Here is a 20,034-nt window from a genome sequence, read left to right as displayed (position 1 = left end):
ACGGACAGACAGGGACCAACAGGGACAGACTGGGACGGACAGGGACAGACAGGGATGGACAGGGACGGACAGGGACAGACAGGGACCCACAGGGACAGACAGAGACACACAGCCTCATTCAAAGGTGGGGCTTGAAGGCAAAAGGTCAAAAAAAAATCTCCACAATTTTAAGGGAATGTTTCTTAAACCCAGAGAAAGAAATATATTTTTTAACGTACGATTTGATTTTAAAAAAAGGGAAAAAGAAATGGTTGCAATTTTGAGCATTCAGATATAGGCATGGAAATGCCAGAAAAACCCCTAAATAAATAATCTATAGGAGGTATATATAAAAAAGACCCCAAATTCAGACCTAAGGCTTCTACGATAATTGTGGAAGTATATATATATATTTTTATATATATATATACACTATATAATTTATATTTGTAACTTATAATGCAATTTATATTTTTTATATAGAAAGTGCTGAATTGTTATATCAGCTCAGGACTCTGCAAATACAATTATATATATATAACATTATATTTATATTATATTTTATACATATAACGTAGATAATTGTAGATATATAACTATATATAGTTTTATATATGTTACATATTATATATTGTATTTTATATATTTATATATAAACATATATTATACAAATATAAATTATAAATATATCATATTATGTTATAATATATTATAATTATATATATATTGTGTTTGCAGAGTACTGAGCCAAAATTATACATATACACAATATATATACTTATACACAATTATATATAATATTATATTACATATATTATATATAATTATATATAAAATATAATATAGAATTTATATATATTTTATACATATTATATTATATATTATATATTTTTAATATATATAATTGTGTTTGCAGAGTCTAGAGCTGAAATTACACATATACACAATTATATGTATATCTACTATTATATTATATTATATATATAAAATATGTATAATTATATATATGATTATCATATATAATATATAATATTTAATATAAGATATATAATATCTAACATGTAATACTATGTATTATATATGTTTTATATAACAATATAATATATTATATAGTATATATTATATATTATATAGTATATATTATATATTTTATAGTATATATTATATAGTATATAGTATATTTAGTATATAGTATATAGTATGTATTATATAATATACTTAAGGAGGAAGTTTCTAGACTTAAGGAGGGAGTTTTGCACAGAAAGAGTGGCCAAACACTGGAATCACCTGCCCAGGGAGGTGGGGGAGTCACCATCCCTGGATGTGTTTAAAAAAGACTGGATGTGGCACTTGGTGCCATGACCTGGTTGAGGTGTTAGAGCACGGGTTGGACTCGATGATCTCAAAGGTCCCTTCCAGCCCAGAAATTCTGTGATTATATGTTAGCTATTGCATATTATAGGTTATATACTATATAATTTACAATATAATATATATTATTAGTTATTGTATTCTATCAGTTATTCGATAATATAATATATAATATACAATATACAATATACAATATACAATATACAATATATAATATATAATATATAATATATAATGCATAATATATTATATATAGTATATTATCTATTATCTATTATACATAATATATTATATATTATATATTATATAATACATAGTATATTATATATAATGCATAATACATTATATATAATATATAATAATTATATTATGTAATTTAATATTAACATTAATAATATAAGAATATAATTTAATATAATAACATAATATAATTATAATTACTATTTTATTATAATTAACAATTTATTATAATTTTATAATTAATAATTTATTGTAATAATTTATTATAATTAATATTCCTATAATTTAATATAATTATATATATTATAAATATAATATATAATTATTATGTTATATCATTATATAATATAATTAAATATTATATAAATTTTAAAAACATTTATACATATATAAAATTGTGTTTGCAGAGTCCTAAGCCGCAGTACCAATCCATCACTCTCTGTACCACCCCGCAGCCCCCGCTGTGTGCCGGCCCTCATGTGCCGGCCCTCTTGTGCCAGCCCTTTTTGCCAGCCCTCATGTGCCAGCCCTCATGTGCCAGCCCTTTTTGCCAGCCCTCATGTGCCAGCCCTCATGTGCCAGCCCTTTTTGCCAACCCTCATGTGCCAACCCTCATGTGCCAACCCTCATGTGCCGGCCCTTATGTGCCAGCCCTTTTGTGCCAGCCCTCATGTGCCAGCCCTCATGTGCCGGCCCTCATGTGCCGGCCCTTATGTGCCAACCCTCATGTGCCAACCCTCATGTGCCAGCCCTCATGTGCCGGCCCTCATGTGCCGGCCCTCATGTGCCGGCCCTCATGTGCCAACCCTCATGTGCCAGCCCTCATGTGCCAGCCCTCATGTGCCGGCCCTCATGTGCCGGCCCTCATGTGCCAACCCTCATGTGCCAGCCCTCATGTGCCAGCCCTCATGTGCCGGCCCTCATGTGCCGGCCCTTATGTGCCAACCCTCATGTGCCGGCCCTCATGTGCCGGCCCTCATGTGCCGGCCCTTTGTGCCGGCCCTTTGTGCCGGCCCTCATGTGCCAACCCTCATGTGCCAGCCCTCATGTGCCGGCCCTCATGTGCCGGCCCTCTTGTGCCGGCCCTCATGTGCCGGCCCTCATGTGCCAGCCCTCATGTGCCGGCCCGTGATCCCTGAGCCTCCCGGAGCCCAGGCCGGCCCCAGGTGCCCGGGGCTGCTCACCTCTCCGTCAGCCACCGCAGAGTAGTTGACCTGTGCCACGGTCACCGTGGTGGGCAGCTCGGAGGCGTCGGCCAGCGTGGCCACCGTGGCACCCGTGCCAACCTGTGCAGGAGGAAACAAGGCTCTGTTACTGCAGCTCTCGGGAAAAGGGGGGCTCACATGCTGCCAGCTTAAAAGGATAAAGGAATTTACTGCGAGGGAGGTTGTGGATGTCCCATCCCTGAAGTGCCCACGGCCAGGCTGGACAGGGCTTGGAGCAGCCCGGGATGGTGCAAGGTGTCCCTGCTCATGTGACAGCTTCTTTAAGGTCTCCATTCCAACGCCCTCAAATTCCATGATTCTGTGACTAATTGGAATTGCAGAGCTCACAGAAAACATGGAGCTGTCCCCAAGGGAGAGGAAATCCCCACATTAATCCATGGCAGCTCCCAGACTGGAAGCAAGTTTTGCACATCCCACGTGCTGTCCCCGTGTCCCTGAGGCCTCAGCAGTGTCCCAGGCTCAGGAAGAGCAGCTGGGGGAGCATGGTGGAGCCAGCTCCCTTCTCCACCCACCCAGCAGTGGCTCAGAATTCCCTGCACACCCTCCCTGCTCCCCATTCCCCGGGTCTCATCTCATGGCAAACACGAGCTCCTGCTCAACACCCCTTTGGAAATGATCTTTCCCCACTGAACAGCTGGCAAAGCACAAAGGCAGGGAGATGGGCAGCTTTGTGTCTGAGGAGCATTAAATATAAATGCAGGGTGTCAGTGGGATCTCAGGTGTCCAGCACCTGAAAGGACACCAGTCAGAGGGAGATTGTATGGACAGGTGAGCATGAGAACCAGCCCGGCAGGTCTGCTGGGCCTTGGTGGGAACAGAAAACTCTGACAGCCACTGAAAAGCTTCATTCAGGGAAAAAACCCTACTCAAACACCCAGGTTTTATCTGCATTATGTCTGAGACTTCACTAAAAATGTGATGTTCAAGGGGGACAAAGCTGGGCCTGGTTAGGAACCACCACCAGTGGTGGTTTGGAGGCACAGGGGAAACTGAGATTCAATTCTCACCCCCACAAGCAGTTTGTGGGAAGTTTCAAGAGAAAACCTAATTTTTTTGACATCCTGAGCTGCCAGAATCTGCCTTCCCTCACAGGGAACACAGGGAAAAGAGCAGCAGCACTGAGCTAAGAACTGTGTGAGAGGAATCCTTATCCCATGAGGACAAATATGTATTTGGTGTTTGTAATAAATATAATACACCTCAGGTGTCAGACGAAGACCTGGGGCACAGAAATACTTGATCTATATACAGATATATATATTTTTAATATATATATATATGTATGTATTTGGTGTTTGTAATAAATAGAATACACTTCAGGTGTCAGATAAAGACCTGGGGCACAGAAATACCTGATATATATATTTTATATAAATATTAAATATATATTTTATATTAATACATATATATATATATATGTATTTGGTGTTTGTAATAAATATGATACACTTCATGTGTCAGATAAAGACCTGGGGCACAGAAATACCTCTCTATTTATCTATGTATCTATCTATGTATCTATGTATCTATTTATAATATATATAATGTATTTTATATATATTATATCATATATAACATATATTTTAATGTAATATGTATATTATATAAAGATATAATTATATATAGAATATGTATTATATAGATAGATAATTTATATATATAATACCTGAAATGTAGCTGATTAAACTCCATTTCCTACCATTACAGGAAGGCAGTTCCACCACCTCTCCTCCCATTGCCACCACAGGCATTGTGTGGCAGCACCAGGGACTGGATTTGTTCCAAGCAGGTTCACTAAACTCGGGTCAAACCCCTGAACTTTTCTGACCACATTACAGAAATCCTTGCACTGGACAAGGGCTGGGAGTTGGGAAGAGAGAGGAGAGGATGGATCTTTGTTGTGGGATAAGACACGACAAGGATGAAATTCCTGAAGGACACGTTTAGCTCCTGAGTTTCCTTCAACCACCTCCTGTGGTTTAAACGGTGCTGGAAATGCAGGAGCCAGGGGGCTGCTCTCACCTGGATGAGGGACACGGTGCCGTCGGGGTTGCTGAAGGTTTGTACCACGGTCTGGGAGGGCACCAGGTGGGCGATGCTGTGCGTGGTCGTGGTCTGCGGCGTCTGCTGGTCCTCGAAGGCGTACAGCAGGTCCTCGCGCCCGTGCTGCTTGTAGCAGTTCTTCACGATGGTCCTCAGGGCCTGGGTCCAGGACACCTGCCAGCACGAGGGAACAGGGGACACTCAGCCCAGGGAAGGGTTCTGGACCAGCTCAGCGCTGGGATTTGCAGGTTTGTCTTCACTGGGCTTCGTCGGGTGGTTTGCAACAAACAATCCCAATAATGAATCTCCCTCTGCTCATTCCCCCAAGGAATCACCCTGGAAAGCCTCCTGATCCAGTGAAGATGTCCCTGCTCAGTGCAGGGGTTGGATGAGAAGACCTTTAAAAGGGCCCTTGCAACCCAAACCATTCTGTGACTCCAAGCAGAAAGCCGCGGTGATTTGGGAAAGCACCAAAATGCTGCCACAGCACCATTTCCACCTCCCCACCCAGCCAGCCTGCACGGGGCCTGCTGCCTCCCCACCACGGTGCCTTCCTTTGATTATCTTTGTGACAGGTTGGTGGAAATTTTACTTTTTCACTCAGTTCTCTCATTTTCTCTGGCTCCACTGCACATCCACGGCTCCTTCCTTCAAGCACAAAGCTCCCTGCTGCTCTGAACAGGACAGCACCCCTTCCCTCCTTCAGGAGGCCACGACACAGACCCTTCCTTCTGTCCCTCAAGGCAAAAACCACTGCCAAAACCCAGCCTGCAGCCCCTGTGCTCCGTCTGGAGGCAGACAGGGAGACACCCACCCGCTGCTTCTGCTCCTCCGTGCGGACGTCGCTGCGGACGTTGGCCCACGGAATGTCCTCGGGCCACCAGATGGGCTTGCAGCTCTCCTTGCCCCAGCCTGGCTTCCCACGACCCGTGGAGTACTTCAGCATCTCGGGGATGAAGGCTCTCAGCTGTGCCTGCAACACACAAAAGGTGTTTAGGAGTTCACATCTCGGGTAGTTGTAAAGAATTGTTGTGTTCAGCTTCCATCCTGTTGGAGCCATCAACTGGAAGGGGCCTGAAAGCCCAAGGAAGGTGGACAACACTTTGCCATCTTCTCCCAGGACTCAGCTTGGCAGCAGGTGGAAGAGAAGAAACAAAATTCAATCAGCCAAAACAAAATTACAACACCAAGGCACAGCCGTTGTATTGACACTCTGCAATTCAAACACTACCAGGAAGAGAAGGAGCCAACCTGAAATGGAAAAACAAAAACTAAATCACAACAACCTATTAAAAACCCCACACCCAGTGTCTCTACAGGGCAGGAGCTCAGGCATGAGCTGATATATCATTTACAGAGATGCTGTGAGGAGATGGAGCTTCAGTGACTGCTGAATTGTGGTTTCCACACTTCTCCAGCCCTGTCCTGCCAAAATAAATAAAGAATTCACGCATGGTTTTGTACCAGGGACTCCTTGGAGCACCAGGAAAAGGCTGGCTCAGGTGCAGAGCAGAGCAGGAAGGGGAGAGCTCTCCTTATGTCAGAGGAAATCGCATTTAGAACTTAAAACTGCAATTAGGAGCAGCTCCCTGCATCACTTCAGAGCTTTTAGAGTAAATGATTTCATAGAGCCATGGAGTCATTCGGATGGAAAAGACCTTTAAGTTCCCCAGAACTGCCAAGGCCACCACTGCCCTGTCACCAAGTGCCACATCCACATGGATTTTAAATCCCTCCAGGGATGGGCACTCCAAACCCCCCTGGGCAGCTGTGCCAGGGCTGCACAGCCCTTTCCAGGAGGAATTGTCCCCAAATCCCCCCTGAGCTGCCCTGGCCCAGCCTGAGGCCGTTCCCTCTCTCCTGTCCCTGTTCCCTGGAGCACAGCCCGACCCCCCCGGCTGTCCCCTCCTGCCAGGGACTTGTGCAGAGCCACCAGGGCCCCTGAGCCTCCTTTGCTCCAGGCTCAGCCCCTGCCCAGCTCCCTCAGCCCCTCCTGCTTCTCCAGCCCCTGCCCAGCTCCCTCAGCCCCTCCTGCTTCTCCAGCCCCTGCCCAGCTCCCTCAGCCCCTCCTGCTTCTCCAGACCCTGCCCAGCTCCACCAGAAGTTCTCCAGACCCTTCCCAGGTCCCTCAGAAGTTCTCCAGCCCCTTCCCAGGTCCCTCAGAAGTTCTCCAGACCCTTCCCAGCTCCCCCAGAAGTTCTCCAGACCCTTCCCAGCTCCCCCAGAAGTTCTCCAGACCCTTCCCAGGTCCCTCAGAAGTTCTCCAGACCCTTCCCAGGTCCCTCAGAAGCTCTCCAGACCCTGCCCAGCTCCCCCAGAAGTTCTCCAGACCTTCCCAGCTCTCTCAGAAGTTCTCCAGACCCTCCCCAGCTCTCTCAGAAGTTCTCCAGCCCCTGCCCAGCTCCCTCAGAAGTTCTCCAGACCTTCCCAGCTCTCTCAGAAGTTCTCCAGACCCTCCCCAGCTCCCTCAGAAGTTCTCCAGACCTTCCCAGCTCTCTCAGAAGTTCTCCAGACCTTCCCAGCTCTCTCAGAAGTTCTCCAGACCCTCCCCAGCTCCCTCAGAAGTTCTCCAGACCTTCCCAGCTCTCTCAGAAGTTCTCCAGACCTTCCCAGCTCTCTCAGAAGTTCTCCAGACCTTCCCAGCTCTCTCAGAAGTTCTCCAGACCTTCCCAGCTCCCTCAGAAGTTCTCCAGACCCTCTCCAGCTCCCTCAGAAGTTCTCCAGACCTTCCCAGCTCCCTCAGAAGTTCTCCAGACCCTCTCCAGCTCCCTCAGAAGTTCTCAAGACCCTCCCAGCTCTCTCAGAAGTTCTCCAGCCCCTTCTCCCCGTGCTCCAGCTGCACTCCCCTCTCTGGGCAGAGCCTGGATGTTTCACCCATTGGCTCCAAGCTGTCCAAGCTGTCCAAGATCTCATCTCAAGCTGCCTTTTCCACGTTCCACATGGAACATCCCCTAGAACATCTTTCCCCAGCCTGTCCATGATCCACCTCCCACTGCAGGGCCAACACCCACCCCGACGTGCTCCAGGCTCCTGCATGAAGCCTGCTGAAGGAGAAGAAATAATTCCTCCAGAGAGCAGTTCCTTTAAAAATACACTGTTCATAGAGCCCGAGAGAGAAAAGGATTGGTCCAACACCGCAAGAAACTGAGGGAGCAGGGCTGGGGGAGGAGGGAAACCAGAAAGGAGCTGGAAAAGGGAGTTCAATCCCAAGGATTATCATTTAGCAGTAACTCTGCCCAATAATTAATTCAAATAAACCTGCGAGCAGCAGGGCTTTTTGCAGTTGCTGTTGACTTTTTTTTTTAATTTTTTTTTTATTTATTTTTTTGGTTTTTGTTTTGTTTTGTTTTTGTTAAGGTTGGGATTGAAGTATTGGAGATGGAATTTTGTGTTTAGGTTTAGATGTTTGTTACCTTTATTTATATCATAAATATATATATATAATATATTTATTTATAATCAATATTATTTATAGTATTTATTATATATATTTTATATATTTATAGTATTCTATTAGTAAGTTACAAAATGGTTAACTATGTTTTGTATAAGGTTTTTTAAGGTTGAACTATTTAATTAATAAACTATACTTAAATTATTTTACTTTTAACTGAATAATTAATTACTTAAACTTTGTAATGTGGATTTTTTTGTTTAGTTATAAAATACTATTTAAGCTTATGAAGAAGGTAAAGAAGAGGGATTAGTTTTTGTTTTAAAACTTCTATTTTGTTTTATATATTATTATACATTATATATAATATATAATATAATATATTATATATATTATCTATACATTATTTATATTATCTATACATTATATAATATATAATATATAATATAAAATATATAATATAATATATAGTATGGATAACAATATAATATATAATATACATTATATTATTATAATGTTATATTTAATGATATAATTATTATAATAATATACTGTAATAATAATTATAGTAATATAACCGTTATTATTATTTATTATAATATATATAATATATATTATACATATTGTATTTTGAATAATATATGTTAGATTATAATATATATTATAACATATTAATATATATTAATATATTATATTTTAAATAATATATATTTTTTAATTCTAGGTTTTTTACTTTGTGATATCACACACTTTTAATTAACTAGAAACTTGTAATTTTAGTGTTATTAACAATTCTGGTTTATGGCTTTAGGTTAAATGCAGGATTCTTTTGGGGATTTTTAATTTTTAATTTCAATTTTTAAAATTTTCAGCGTTTAGGGCTGGTGCAAAACCAGTTCAAGCTCTTCCCTGGCACCAGCAGTGCTCCGTGGCTGCTCAAGCTCCTCAAGGTACTTGTTAAGGAGGGTTTGTGTTTAATCCACAGGGAGACAATCAGCAGCTCTGTCAGAGAGAGGACCTGGCTAATTAGTGCCCTAACGAGGCTGGGCTCGGCCACAGGTGATGCCCCCTCACCTGCAGAGCCACGTTCTGCTGACACCATCCAGGAAACACCCAAAAATCAAATGTCTGCTGAAAAAACCCAGGGGCACCTTCCAGTTTGTGCTCAGGGAACCCCCAGGATGGAGGATTTGGAGAAACAAAACTGGATTTTGAGAAATGTTTCTTTGCCACCCTTTCATTCAGTGTTTTCACTTTTAACCTCAAATTCAAGAATTGATGGCACTGAGCTATCCCAATCCCAAATGCAAGAGCCCAAAGCAAGCCAGCTGTACTCCAGCTGCTCTCCAGAGCTGGGAACACCAAGGGAAGTGGTTCCTAGAACAGAGCCAAACCTGTGCCTGGGGGTTTTCCACACATCCCCAGAGCTCAGCCTTGGCATCCCTGGGAAAAGCAGAGTCCAGGCAGGACCTCAGCTGCACCTGGAAGTGGGAGAGGGAAAAACAGCAACTGCTCCAGAGCTGGGAGGGAACTCACCCCTGAATCCAGCCCTGCTGCACTCCCAGAGCTGGGAAACCACAAAACCAGGCAGGCTATCAGCATGGGAGCTGACTGCAGCCAGGATTCTGCCCCTGCCAGGGACCAGCTGGGAGAGCAGCAGTGCAGCCCTCAGGGGGGAACGGGCACCATGATGATCTTTGAAAAACTTCATCAAGTTTTTTCTGGCTTGTAGGAGCCAGAAAAGCTTTTACTGCCCACTACAAGCAGGTTATAAATCACAGGGGCTTAAAAAAATCAGCTTTTGTGCCCTTGGAAAGGGCTCAGGGAACCCTCAGGATGGAGGATTTGGGAGAAACTGTGAGAAATGTTTCTTTGCCACCCTTTCCTTCAGTGTTTTCACTTTTAACAGGGGCTTAAAAAAATCAGATTAAGGGACAAATCACCCCTTCATAAACCAGTGAGCACTGAGCTTAGCTTGGTTAAGCTCAGATTACCCAATTTTACTCCTCAGTCACATCAATGAGCAGCTGAGAGCAAGGTGAGGGGCAAACTCAGCTGTCACCAAAGTCCAGAAAGCACCAAGCTCCCCCTCTGTGCAGGCAGAAAATCCCACTGCAACACTGGTTTTCCTGCCCAGCCCAGCTGGGTGATACTCTCCTTTCCCAAGGTTAGAGAAACATCTCTGCCCAGGCAAATAAAGGATTTATTTCCCTCCAGACCACTGGGGAAGCAGAGCAATTAGAAGGAGAATTATTTTCACCTCCTCACTGATGACACCTCTCCACCTGCCTGCTGTCACCTGCTGAAAGCAGAGGCCTCCTTTTTCCAGTCCCTGCCACCCTAATTATATTTATATTTATTTTTGTTCATTTTCCATGGGGTTTTGTGCAACTTAGCTGAAAAAAAGAGATGATTTTTAACTAGAAAACACAAATAATTCTAGTGGAAGCTCTGGGAATTGAGATTCCCACAATAAATGATAGCACCTCTGTGCCCAGCTCAGGAGAAACCTTTCCACAAAGCTCTTCTGAGCTACCTCACTGTGCTGGAACAATGAGGGCCATTCCTAAAAAGATCCTTGTTTTTCTACCATGGAGCAGCAGGAGAGGATTGGAAAGAAGAGGTTCTACATCAGCACTTTGGGCTGGCTGAGCAAAGGCCCTGCAGGACCAGGGGGAGAAAAACATTTCCATGGGGAACTGCTCCTGGTGCACACCAAAAGCTGCCAGGAGCAGCTCCTGCAGGTGCCACCTTTGACAGGAGTTTAAAAATCCAGGAAATAGTTTTTGTCTTATTTGTCAGGGATTGGGAAAATTATCAATTTATTGAGCACAGTAAGCTCAATAAAATTTTGTTATGAGTATGAGCTTGTCTGATCCCACTAAGAAATGGAAATGGTGCTTTGAGCAGGGTGTGACCTCTGCAGAGCACAGAAACATCTGCACATCTTTGCTCTGACCTCTTTGTGTGCTGCCCTTTCCATCTTGCTACTCCCTTGGAAAAAAAAAATTGTTTTTCAGCATTTAAAACTTGCCGTGGTGCCTCAGGCTGGGGGTACCCAGAGCCTCCTGCAGGACACACCTGCCTGGATTCAGGTCCTGGGAAGGAGATTTCCCTCCAGATGAAGCTTCCCTGGGGAGCCCCCTCCACTTTCTCCAGCAGTGAGGTCAGCAAGGGGCTGGACCTGGAGAGAAAGGGAATCTCCCACACGCCCAGGGCAGATAATTCCCTGTCTCCAACAAAAATATCCCACTTAGGGTCTGATCTGGGGTTAAACTCCCCTCTGCTCCAAGCCACAGCAGAAAAAGAGGAGGGAATGAACTACAGAAAACTGTCCATGAGTGACCTTCACAACCTTGGTGCTTAAACATTGTGGCAAAGCATGGAACAAACATTTTCCCTGTTTCCACCTTCTGAGGTGCCAAAACCAGCTCCAAAGGGAATGCTCCCAGCAGCCTGAGCTCTCCCCACCATTTTTGTTCATGGAGAAAATCAGCACCACTAACACAGCTCCAATAAAAAATATCTCACTCAGGGTCTGATCTGGGGTTGAACCTTTGGCAAACTCCCCTCTGCTCCAATGCACAGCAAGAAACAGAGGAGGGAATGAACTGCAGGACACAGAAAGGTGGCCATGAGTGACCTTCACAACTTTGGTGCTTAAAGATTGTGGCAAAGCACAGAACAAACAGGGAAATTTCCTCTGTTTCCACTTTCTGGGAGGTGCCAAAATCAGCTCCAAAGGGAATGCTCCCAGCAGCCTGAGCTCTCCCCACCATTTTTGTTCATGGAGAAAATCAGCACCACTAAGAAAGCTCCAACAAAAATATCTCACTCAGGGTCTGATCTGGCTTGTAGGAGATCAGATCTGGGGTTGAACCTTTGGCAAACTCCCCTCTGCTCCAATCCACAGCAAGAAACTGAGGAGGGAATGAACTGCAGGACACAGAAAAGTGGCCACGAGTGACCTTCACAACTTTGGCACCTGAGATTGTGGCAAAGCATGGAACAGGGAACAGGGAACTTTCCTGTTTCCACTTTCTGGGAGGTGCCAAAATCAGCTCCAAAGGCAGAGCTCCCAGCAGCTTGAGCTCTCCCCACCATTTTTGTTCATGGAGAAAATCAGCACCACTAACACAGCTCCAACAAAAATATCTCACTCAGGGTCTGATCTGGGGCTGAACCTTTGGCAAACTCCCCTCTGCTCCAATCCACAGCAAGAAACAGAGGAGGGAATGAACTGCAGGACACAGAAAGGTGGCCACGAGTGACCTTCACAACCTTGGTGCTTAAAGATTGTGGCAAAGCACGGAACAAACAGGGAACATGGAACAAACAGAGAACAAGGAAATTTCCTCTGTTTCCACTTTCTGGGAGGTGCCAAAATCAGCTCCAAAGGCAGAGCTCCCAGCAGCCTGAGCTCTCCCCACCATTTTTGTTCAGGGAGAAAATCAGCACCACTAAAAAAGCTCCAATAAAAATATCTCACTCAGGGTCTGATCTGGCTTGTAGGAGATCAGATCTGGGGTTGAACCTTTGGCAAACTCCCCTCTGCTCCAATCCACAGCAAGAAACAGAGGAGGGAATGAACTGCAGGACACAGAAAGGTGGCCACGAGTGACTTTCCCAACCTTGGTGCTTAAAGATTGTGGCAAAGCACAGAACAAACAGGGAAATTTCCTCTGTTTCCACTTTCTGGGAGGTGCCAAAACCAGCTCCAAAGGGAGTGCTCCCAGCAGCCTGAGCTCTCCCCACCATTTTTTTTTTTTTTCAGGGAGAAAATCAGCACCACTAAAAAAGCTCCAACAAAAAGATCTCACTCAGGGTCTGATCTGGGGTTAAACTCCCCTCTGCTCCAATCCACAGCAAGAAACAGAGGAGGGAATGAACTGCAGGACACAGAAAGGTGGCCAAGAGTGACCTTCACAACTTTGGCACCTGAGATTGTGGCAAAGCATGGAACAAACATTTTCCCTGTTTCTAGTTTCTGAGGTCCCAAAATCAGCTCCAAAGGGAGTGTTCCCAGCAGCCTGAGCTCTCCACACCATTTTTTTTTCACAGAGAAAATCAGCACCACTAAGAAAGCTCCAACAAAAATATCTCACTCAGGGTCTGATCTGGCTTGTAGGAGATCAGATCTGGGGTTGAACCTTTGGCAAACTCCCCTCTGCTCCAATGCACAGCAAGAAACAGAGGAGGGAATGAACTGCAGGACACAGAAAGGTGACCTTCACAACTTTGGCACCTGAGATTGTGGCAAAGCATGGAACAAACATTTTCCCTGTTTCCAGTTTCTGAGGTGCCAAAATCAGCTCCAAAGGCAGAGCTCCCAGCAGCCTGAGCTCTCCCCACCTTTTTTGTTCATGGAGAAAATCAGCACCACTAACACAGCTCCACATCCAAGCACAGCCTGAGCTGTCAGAGCCCCAGGGGAAAGCGATCAGAGCACCCCCTGGAGAGGCAGCCGCACAAAACAACAGGATGAGACTGCAAGATGCCAAACACCCCTCTGCCCCCCTGCCTCTGCCACGTTGGCTGCTCACCTGGGTCACCTGTCTGCTCACCTGGGTCATCTTGTCCACGGAGACGGGGATGCCGTCGATGGTGAGGGGTGGCAGCTCTGAGTTGACCTCCTGGGGGGCCGGGGCGTGCTCGGCCAGCGCCGACTCCAGGTCTTCCAGGATGGTGCTCTTGTACTTGCGGACCTGTGGGGAGTTGCCAGGCTCGGGTAAACAAGGGGAGCAGCACCAGGAGAGGAGCAGGGTGCGGGCCCAGCCGGCCTCCCCAGGGTGCTGCAGAGCAGGAGGAGCAAACAGGGGCACAGCTGGCAGGAAACAGCCAGCAGCCCCCCGAGACTCGGCTGCTGATGAAACTCAAAGCAACACTGGCAAGGGAGGAGTTTGTGGGATGAAAGGAAAAGTTCTGAGGGTAGAGCTTGTCCTGGGCAGGGTCTGCAATAAGGCGAAGAGAGCAGAGCTGAGTTTAAATATGTCATTTTTTAGGGTTTAGTCTGGAGCAGAGGAGGCTCAGGGGCCCTGGTGGCTCTGCACAAGTCCCTGGCAGGAGGGGACAGCCGGGGGGGTCGGGCTGTGCTCCAGGGAACAGGGACAGGAGAGAGGGAACGGCCTCAGGCTGGGCCGGGGCAGCTCAGGGTGGGCACAGCAGGAATTTCCCCATGGAAAGGGGTCAGGCCTTGGCAGGGGCTGCCCAGGGAGCTTTGGAGTGCCCATCCCTGGAGGTGTCCAAGGAATTCCTGGAGGTGGCAGCCAGAGCTTCGGGCTGGGGACAAGGTGGGGCTTTGACACTTTGGATTCAATCATCCTGGAGGTCTTTTCCAACCTCAGGGGTTCTGGGATTCTGTGATCATGGCCTGTTCCCTATGATTTTTAATCCAGGATATTTCCCCCTGGTGAGATGTGCCATTCTTGCAGAGAAGAGAGGACCTCAGTGCTGCCCTCATGTCAGGGAGTCACAGGAACATTAGGGCTGGAAAAGATCTCTGAAATCACTGACTCAACCAGGTCCAGCACTGTATTCCATAAAACCTAAACTCTATTTTCCAGGATTTTTAAAATGACCCTTCAGATCCCTACCAGGCTCCCAAGGCTGCCCTGAGCAGAAAAAAACCTGCAGAGAAGCTGAGGACTTTCTTTCCTCACTTTCCCAGGGACACCTACCACATTCTCCAGGGGTGCAGCACCGAACACTTTGAAGACAGGGTTGGGTTTGGAGGGTGAGATGCACAGGACGATGGCCTGCTGCCCCACTCTGGTGGTGTACTCATCCAGCGTGGCCCGCAGCTTCCTGAAACAGGGCAAACCCAGGGAATGGGCATCAGCTGAAAGCCCCCAGGAACACAACCCCTCTGGCTGCCAGCTCCCTCCCACAAGGCAGGTGAGAAATGCAGCCCCAGCTGCTCAGCTTGGCCACACGTTGAGTTTATTCCTGTTCCAGAGGCCTGCTGTGCTCCCTGCAGTCACCCAGCAGCTCAAATGTCAATTATTCTCCCCTCTCTCCTTTTCTCACTGATGTAAAAGGAGAAAGCACCAGAGCAGCAAAGCTGGGGCAGCGAGAGTCTGCACTTCCACTCTGTCTTAGCAACACAAAACTCGTGTTTTGTTGAAGCACCTGAATGATTCATCAAAAGAGGCCTGCAGACAGAGGTTGTTTTACACCCAGATCATAGCAGTGCAATTCTCCAGCACCAAAGTCCTGCTCAAACCAGATCTGTAGGAATTCGAGCTACAGGACAGGCAAGAACTGGAAATATTGCAACAGCTCAGCACAGGGAACCCAGGTGGCCCAACACCTGCCCCATCAGCAACTCCCTTTGGAATCACAACGTTCCACTGGATATTTTCTGCCTCTTATTCCCTTTTAAGCAGTGCAAGAGTCAGAAATGGTGGCAGGAACTCCAAAAGCAAGAGAAAAGTAGTGTTTTCCCCAGAAAATTGAGCAGTCTGTGAGGTGACAGCTCAGTCCCTGTCCTGGTCATTTGAGAACCTGAGGTTGCCAAAAAGCACCACACACAGATCCCACACCCAGGGGGGTGAAATTCATTCCCAGTGGGGTGAAAATCAAGCACAAACATGTGTTCAGCTGGTCAGAGTGGAAAAAAAATGATGTTTTGTCATTATCTCAATGTAGTAAAATGAAGTCGTTGTGTGAAAGGAGAAGAAATAATTCCTTCACTGAGCAGTTTCTTTAAAAATATATTGGTCATATTTCAAGGGAGAAAAAGATGTGTTCTTCAGAAACACTGCAATAAACACAGAAACACTGCAATAAACACAGAAACACTGCAATAAACAGGGCAGAGTTGGGGGAAGGAGGGAAAACCAGACTGGAGCTGTAAAAGGCAGGGAGTTCACCCCCAAGGATTATCACTTAGCAGTAACTCTGCCCAATAATTTAACATTAACTGCTCAGTGAGATCCCAAACAGCAGAAAAAGCAAGAATTGCTTTGTTGCAAGAGCCAGGGAAGGGTAGCAGCCAATGTTCACAGATGTTCCCAGAGCAGGGAAGCCCAGGTGGCTCTCCAGGGCTGTGCAGTGCCACGGCTCTGGTGTGGCTCGGGGGCCATCAGGTGGGCAAACAGCCTCAGAGCACCTGGAATGCAACACCTGGAGGGCTGTGGAGCTCTGCTGTCTCCACAGGCAGCTTCTAAAGCCAATAAAAAGTGTTTCAACTCAGGCAGGAATCTCCCCTGGATTATTCTTCCTAAAACTGTGCTCTAAACCCCATAGACTGTGGGGTTTGTCCAGTGGCAAAGGGAATTTGGATATACACACACTGAATTTATCCCCAGAATGGTTTAATCAAGCAGAAATGACTTTTTTTTTTTTGTGAATCACCCCTGGATTATTCTTCCTAAAACTGTGCTCTAAACCCCACGGACTGTGAGGTTTGTCCAGTGGCAAAGGGAATTTGGATATACACACACTGAATTTATCCCCAGAATCAAGCAGAAATTACTTTTTTTTTTTTGTGAGGCAGATAAATGCTTTGCAGAGCTGGGTTATGGAAGGAGCTTCAATTTCTGCTAAAGCCACTGTGGATATCCTGCAGTGTCACTGTCACAGAGAGCTGGTGACCAGTTGGGGTTAAAACAGAACAATGGATCCACCACAGTGTCCATCCTGGTGATCATAAAATGAGCAGAGCTGCAATTCAACCCTTTAATGCAAACTAAACCACAGCTCTTGGCTTCCAGAAAGACACTCCCAAAAAACCCCCGAGCTGGGTGACTTCTGGGCAGCACTTGCTGTGAGCACAGGCCACCAGAGCTGGCTGGAGGACACCGAGGTGGCAGGGACAGGTGGGTGCTCACCTGAGCAAACGAGTCTGCTGCCTCTTCCGGATGGAGGGGTTGGACTCAAACACGTGAGGCCGCTTCCTTTTCTTCCCTGTTGCCACAGCAGCAGCTGCTGCCATCCCCACAGGGCCTGCAAATCAAAGCACAGAGGGTCAGGCAGCTCAGGAGGGACATGGTCACCATGCCCCCAGCCAGGAATGGGTGCCCAGGGTGTCACAAATCCCTCCCTGAGCTCTGCAGTGAAAGCTCCGTCCCCCAGGCTGGCAAATCCCTGCTCAGTCCTGGGTGGAAGTCACATATTGCAGCCTAAAGTTGTCCTTACACTCACAGAATTCTGTGTTTCATCTTCCAAACACACTGAAAAACTCCCAGGATTTAAATAACTGAGGGGATGCTGGTGGCTGGGAAGAGGAAACCAGGTACAGCTCCACAAATCCTGCTTGGACACCCCAACTACAGCATCAGGAGTCTGAGGCTTTCCTGGGGGATTAAGGACCTGTTCTAATGGGAAAGAAATGTAAAATCCAGAGTTCCCACCAGTGCCCTAAGAAATGTAAAATCCAGAGTTCCCAGCAGTGTCCTACCAGGGGAAGAAATGTAAAATCCAGAGCTCTCAGAAGTGTTCTACCAGGGAAAGAAATGTAAAATCCAGAGTTCTCAGCAATGTCCTTCCAGGGAAAGAAATGTAAAACCCAGAGTTCCCAGCAGTGTCCTACCAGGGAAAGAAATGTAAAACCCAGAGTTCCCAGCAGTGTCCTACCAGGGAAAGAAATGTAAAACCCAGAGTTCCCAGCAGTGTCCTACCAGGGAAAGAAATGTAAAATCCAGAGCTCTCAGCAGTGTTCTACCAGTGAAAGAAATATAAAATCCAAAGTTCCCGGCAGTGTCCTATCAGGGAAAGAAATGTAAAACCCAGAGTTCCCAGCAGTGCCCTAGTATATATGTATAGTATAGTATAGACGTATATAGTGTATATATGTGTATATATTGTATAGTATGTATGTATATAGTGTGTATATGTGTATATATAGTATAGTATATATGTATATAGTGAATATATGTATATATAGTATAGTATATATGTAGATAGTATATATATTTGTGTATATATACTATAGTATAGTATATATGTATATAGTGTATATATGTGTATATATTGTATAGTATGTATGTATATAGTGTGTATATGTGTATATATAGTATAGTATATATGTATATAGTGTACATATGTATATATAGTATAGTATATATGTAGATAGTATATATATTTGTGTATATATAGTATAATATATATGTATATAGTATATATGTATATAGTATGTATATACTATATATGTATATAGCATAATATACATACTATACTATATATACTATATACATATATATACACACATAGTGTATATATATATGTATATAGTGTATATAGTATAGTATAGTATAGTATAGTATAGTATAATATAGTATCTCTTCAATATAGTATAGTACAATCTAATCTAATATAGTTCAATGAAACAATTGTTCAGCATTCTAAATCAATAGAGTCAGATGCCAATCACCCCCAGACATTGGGGACACCCTAATTTAACTAGGCAAGCATCACCAGCAGGTGATGACGATGATGATGGTGGTGGTGAGGATGATGATGATGGTGGTGATGATGATGGTGGTGATGACCATGATGATGGTGATGGTGACGATGATGATGATGATGATGGTGGTGGTGATGATGATGGTGGTGATGATGACAGAGCCGCCCCCAGGCTTTACCTGCAGCCGCCCCCAGGCTTTACCTGCAGCCGCCAGGTGAGCGGTGACCTCGTCGGCCGCCGTGGAGTTGAGGATGTCGGAGTCGTCGTAGGAGGTGTCCTCGGGCGAGGAGGGCGAGTCCTCGTCGGCGCTCAGCATGCTGTGCTCCGTGTAGGTGGCCACGTGCACCTGCTGCACCTGCTGGGCCACGGCGTGCGCCTCGATGGTAGCCATGTGCTCTGCCTGCGTCACTCCGTGTTCTTCCATCAAGAGTCGCTGGCAGAGGGACAAAAACGGGACAAAAAGCTGGGACAAAAAGCTTTGACAAAAAGCCATGAGCACAAGGGACAGAGATTGCCTCCCCCAGGGACAGTGGATGTCTACAAGAGGGAAATAACTCTGCCAGGAGCCAGGGGAGAACTTTAGGTTAAAGAGTTTGGAAAAACCCACACTTCCAAACCATCATCTCTGCTGGAGGCAAGGTCCCCAAGGACCCTGCAGCGCTGAGATTGTCCCTCACACACACACCGAAGGGTCAAAGCTGGGATTTGGTTTTGCCTCGTCAAGTTCTACCTTTTCAGAGGCCTGAGGGTGACACAAAGTCTCCTCTGACCTCACTAGCTCAGGACACAAACGAGGATGCCAGTACAGAATCCCAGGAGCACTGAGGATGGAAAAGAGCTCTGGGATCATCGAGTCCAACCTATGTCCCCTCCCCAGACCAGAGCACCCAGTGCCACATCCAGGAGTTCCTCAGACACCCCCAGGGACAGTGAGTCCACCATCTCCTTGGGCAGCTGTGCCAGGGCCTGACCCCCCTTTCCATGGGGAAATTCCTGCTGATGTCCAACATCACCTCCCCTGGCCCAGCCTGAGGCCGTTCCCTCTCTCCTGTCCCTGTTCCCTGGAGCACAGCCCGACCCCCCCGGCTGTCCCCTCCTGCCAGGGCCTTGTGCAGAGCCACCAGGGCCCCTGAGCCTCCTTTGCTCCAGGCTCAGCCCCTGCCCAGCTCCCTCAGCCCCTCCTGCTTCTCCAGACCCTTCCCAGCTCCCTCAGCCCCTCCTGGTGTTCCAGACCCTTCCCAGCTCCATTCCCTGGACCCTCTCCAGCCCCTCCAGATCTTTCTGGTCAGGAGGGGCCCAGACCTGGACTCAGAGCCCAGGAAGAGGCAAAGCCATCACAGCCCAAGCACAAAACCCACAGAAAGCTGATTTATTAC

At 46.1% G+C, this 20,034-nt stretch overlaps 1 protein-coding gene across 1 annotated transcript in view; it reads right to left on the bottom strand.

Moving 5' to 3' along the window:
- NRF1 (nuclear respiratory factor 1) overlaps positions 1-19,112 on the bottom strand; it is a 50,788-nt gene extending 31,676 nt beyond the window's left edge. Inside the window, exons 1-7 of the mRNA XM_064421624.1 lie at positions 18,860-19,112; positions 17,085-17,199; positions 14,931-15,057; positions 13,818-13,958; positions 5,674-5,832; positions 4,839-5,033; positions 2,775-2,876 (exon numbers count right to left, since the gene is read on the bottom strand). Coding sequence (XP_064277694.1) covers positions 2,775-2,876; positions 4,839-5,033; positions 5,674-5,832; positions 13,818-13,958; positions 14,931-15,057; positions 17,085-17,199; positions 18,860-19,082 — 1,062 coding nt within the window. The 5' untranslated portion in view covers positions 19,083-19,112. The remainder of the gene's footprint in view (positions 1-2,774; positions 2,877-4,838; positions 5,034-5,673; positions 5,833-13,817; positions 13,959-14,930; positions 15,058-17,084; positions 17,200-18,859) is intronic.
- Between the last annotated feature and the right edge of the window lie 922 nt (positions 19,113-20,034).

Source organism: Passer domesticus, chromosome 5, assembly GCF_036417665.1.
Source record: "Passer domesticus isolate bPasDom1 chromosome 5, bPasDom1.hap1, whole genome shotgun sequence".
Lineage (NCBI taxonomy): Eukaryota > Metazoa > Chordata > Aves > Passeriformes > Passeridae > Passer > Passer domesticus.
This window is presented reverse-complemented; position numbering and strand designations above follow the sequence as displayed.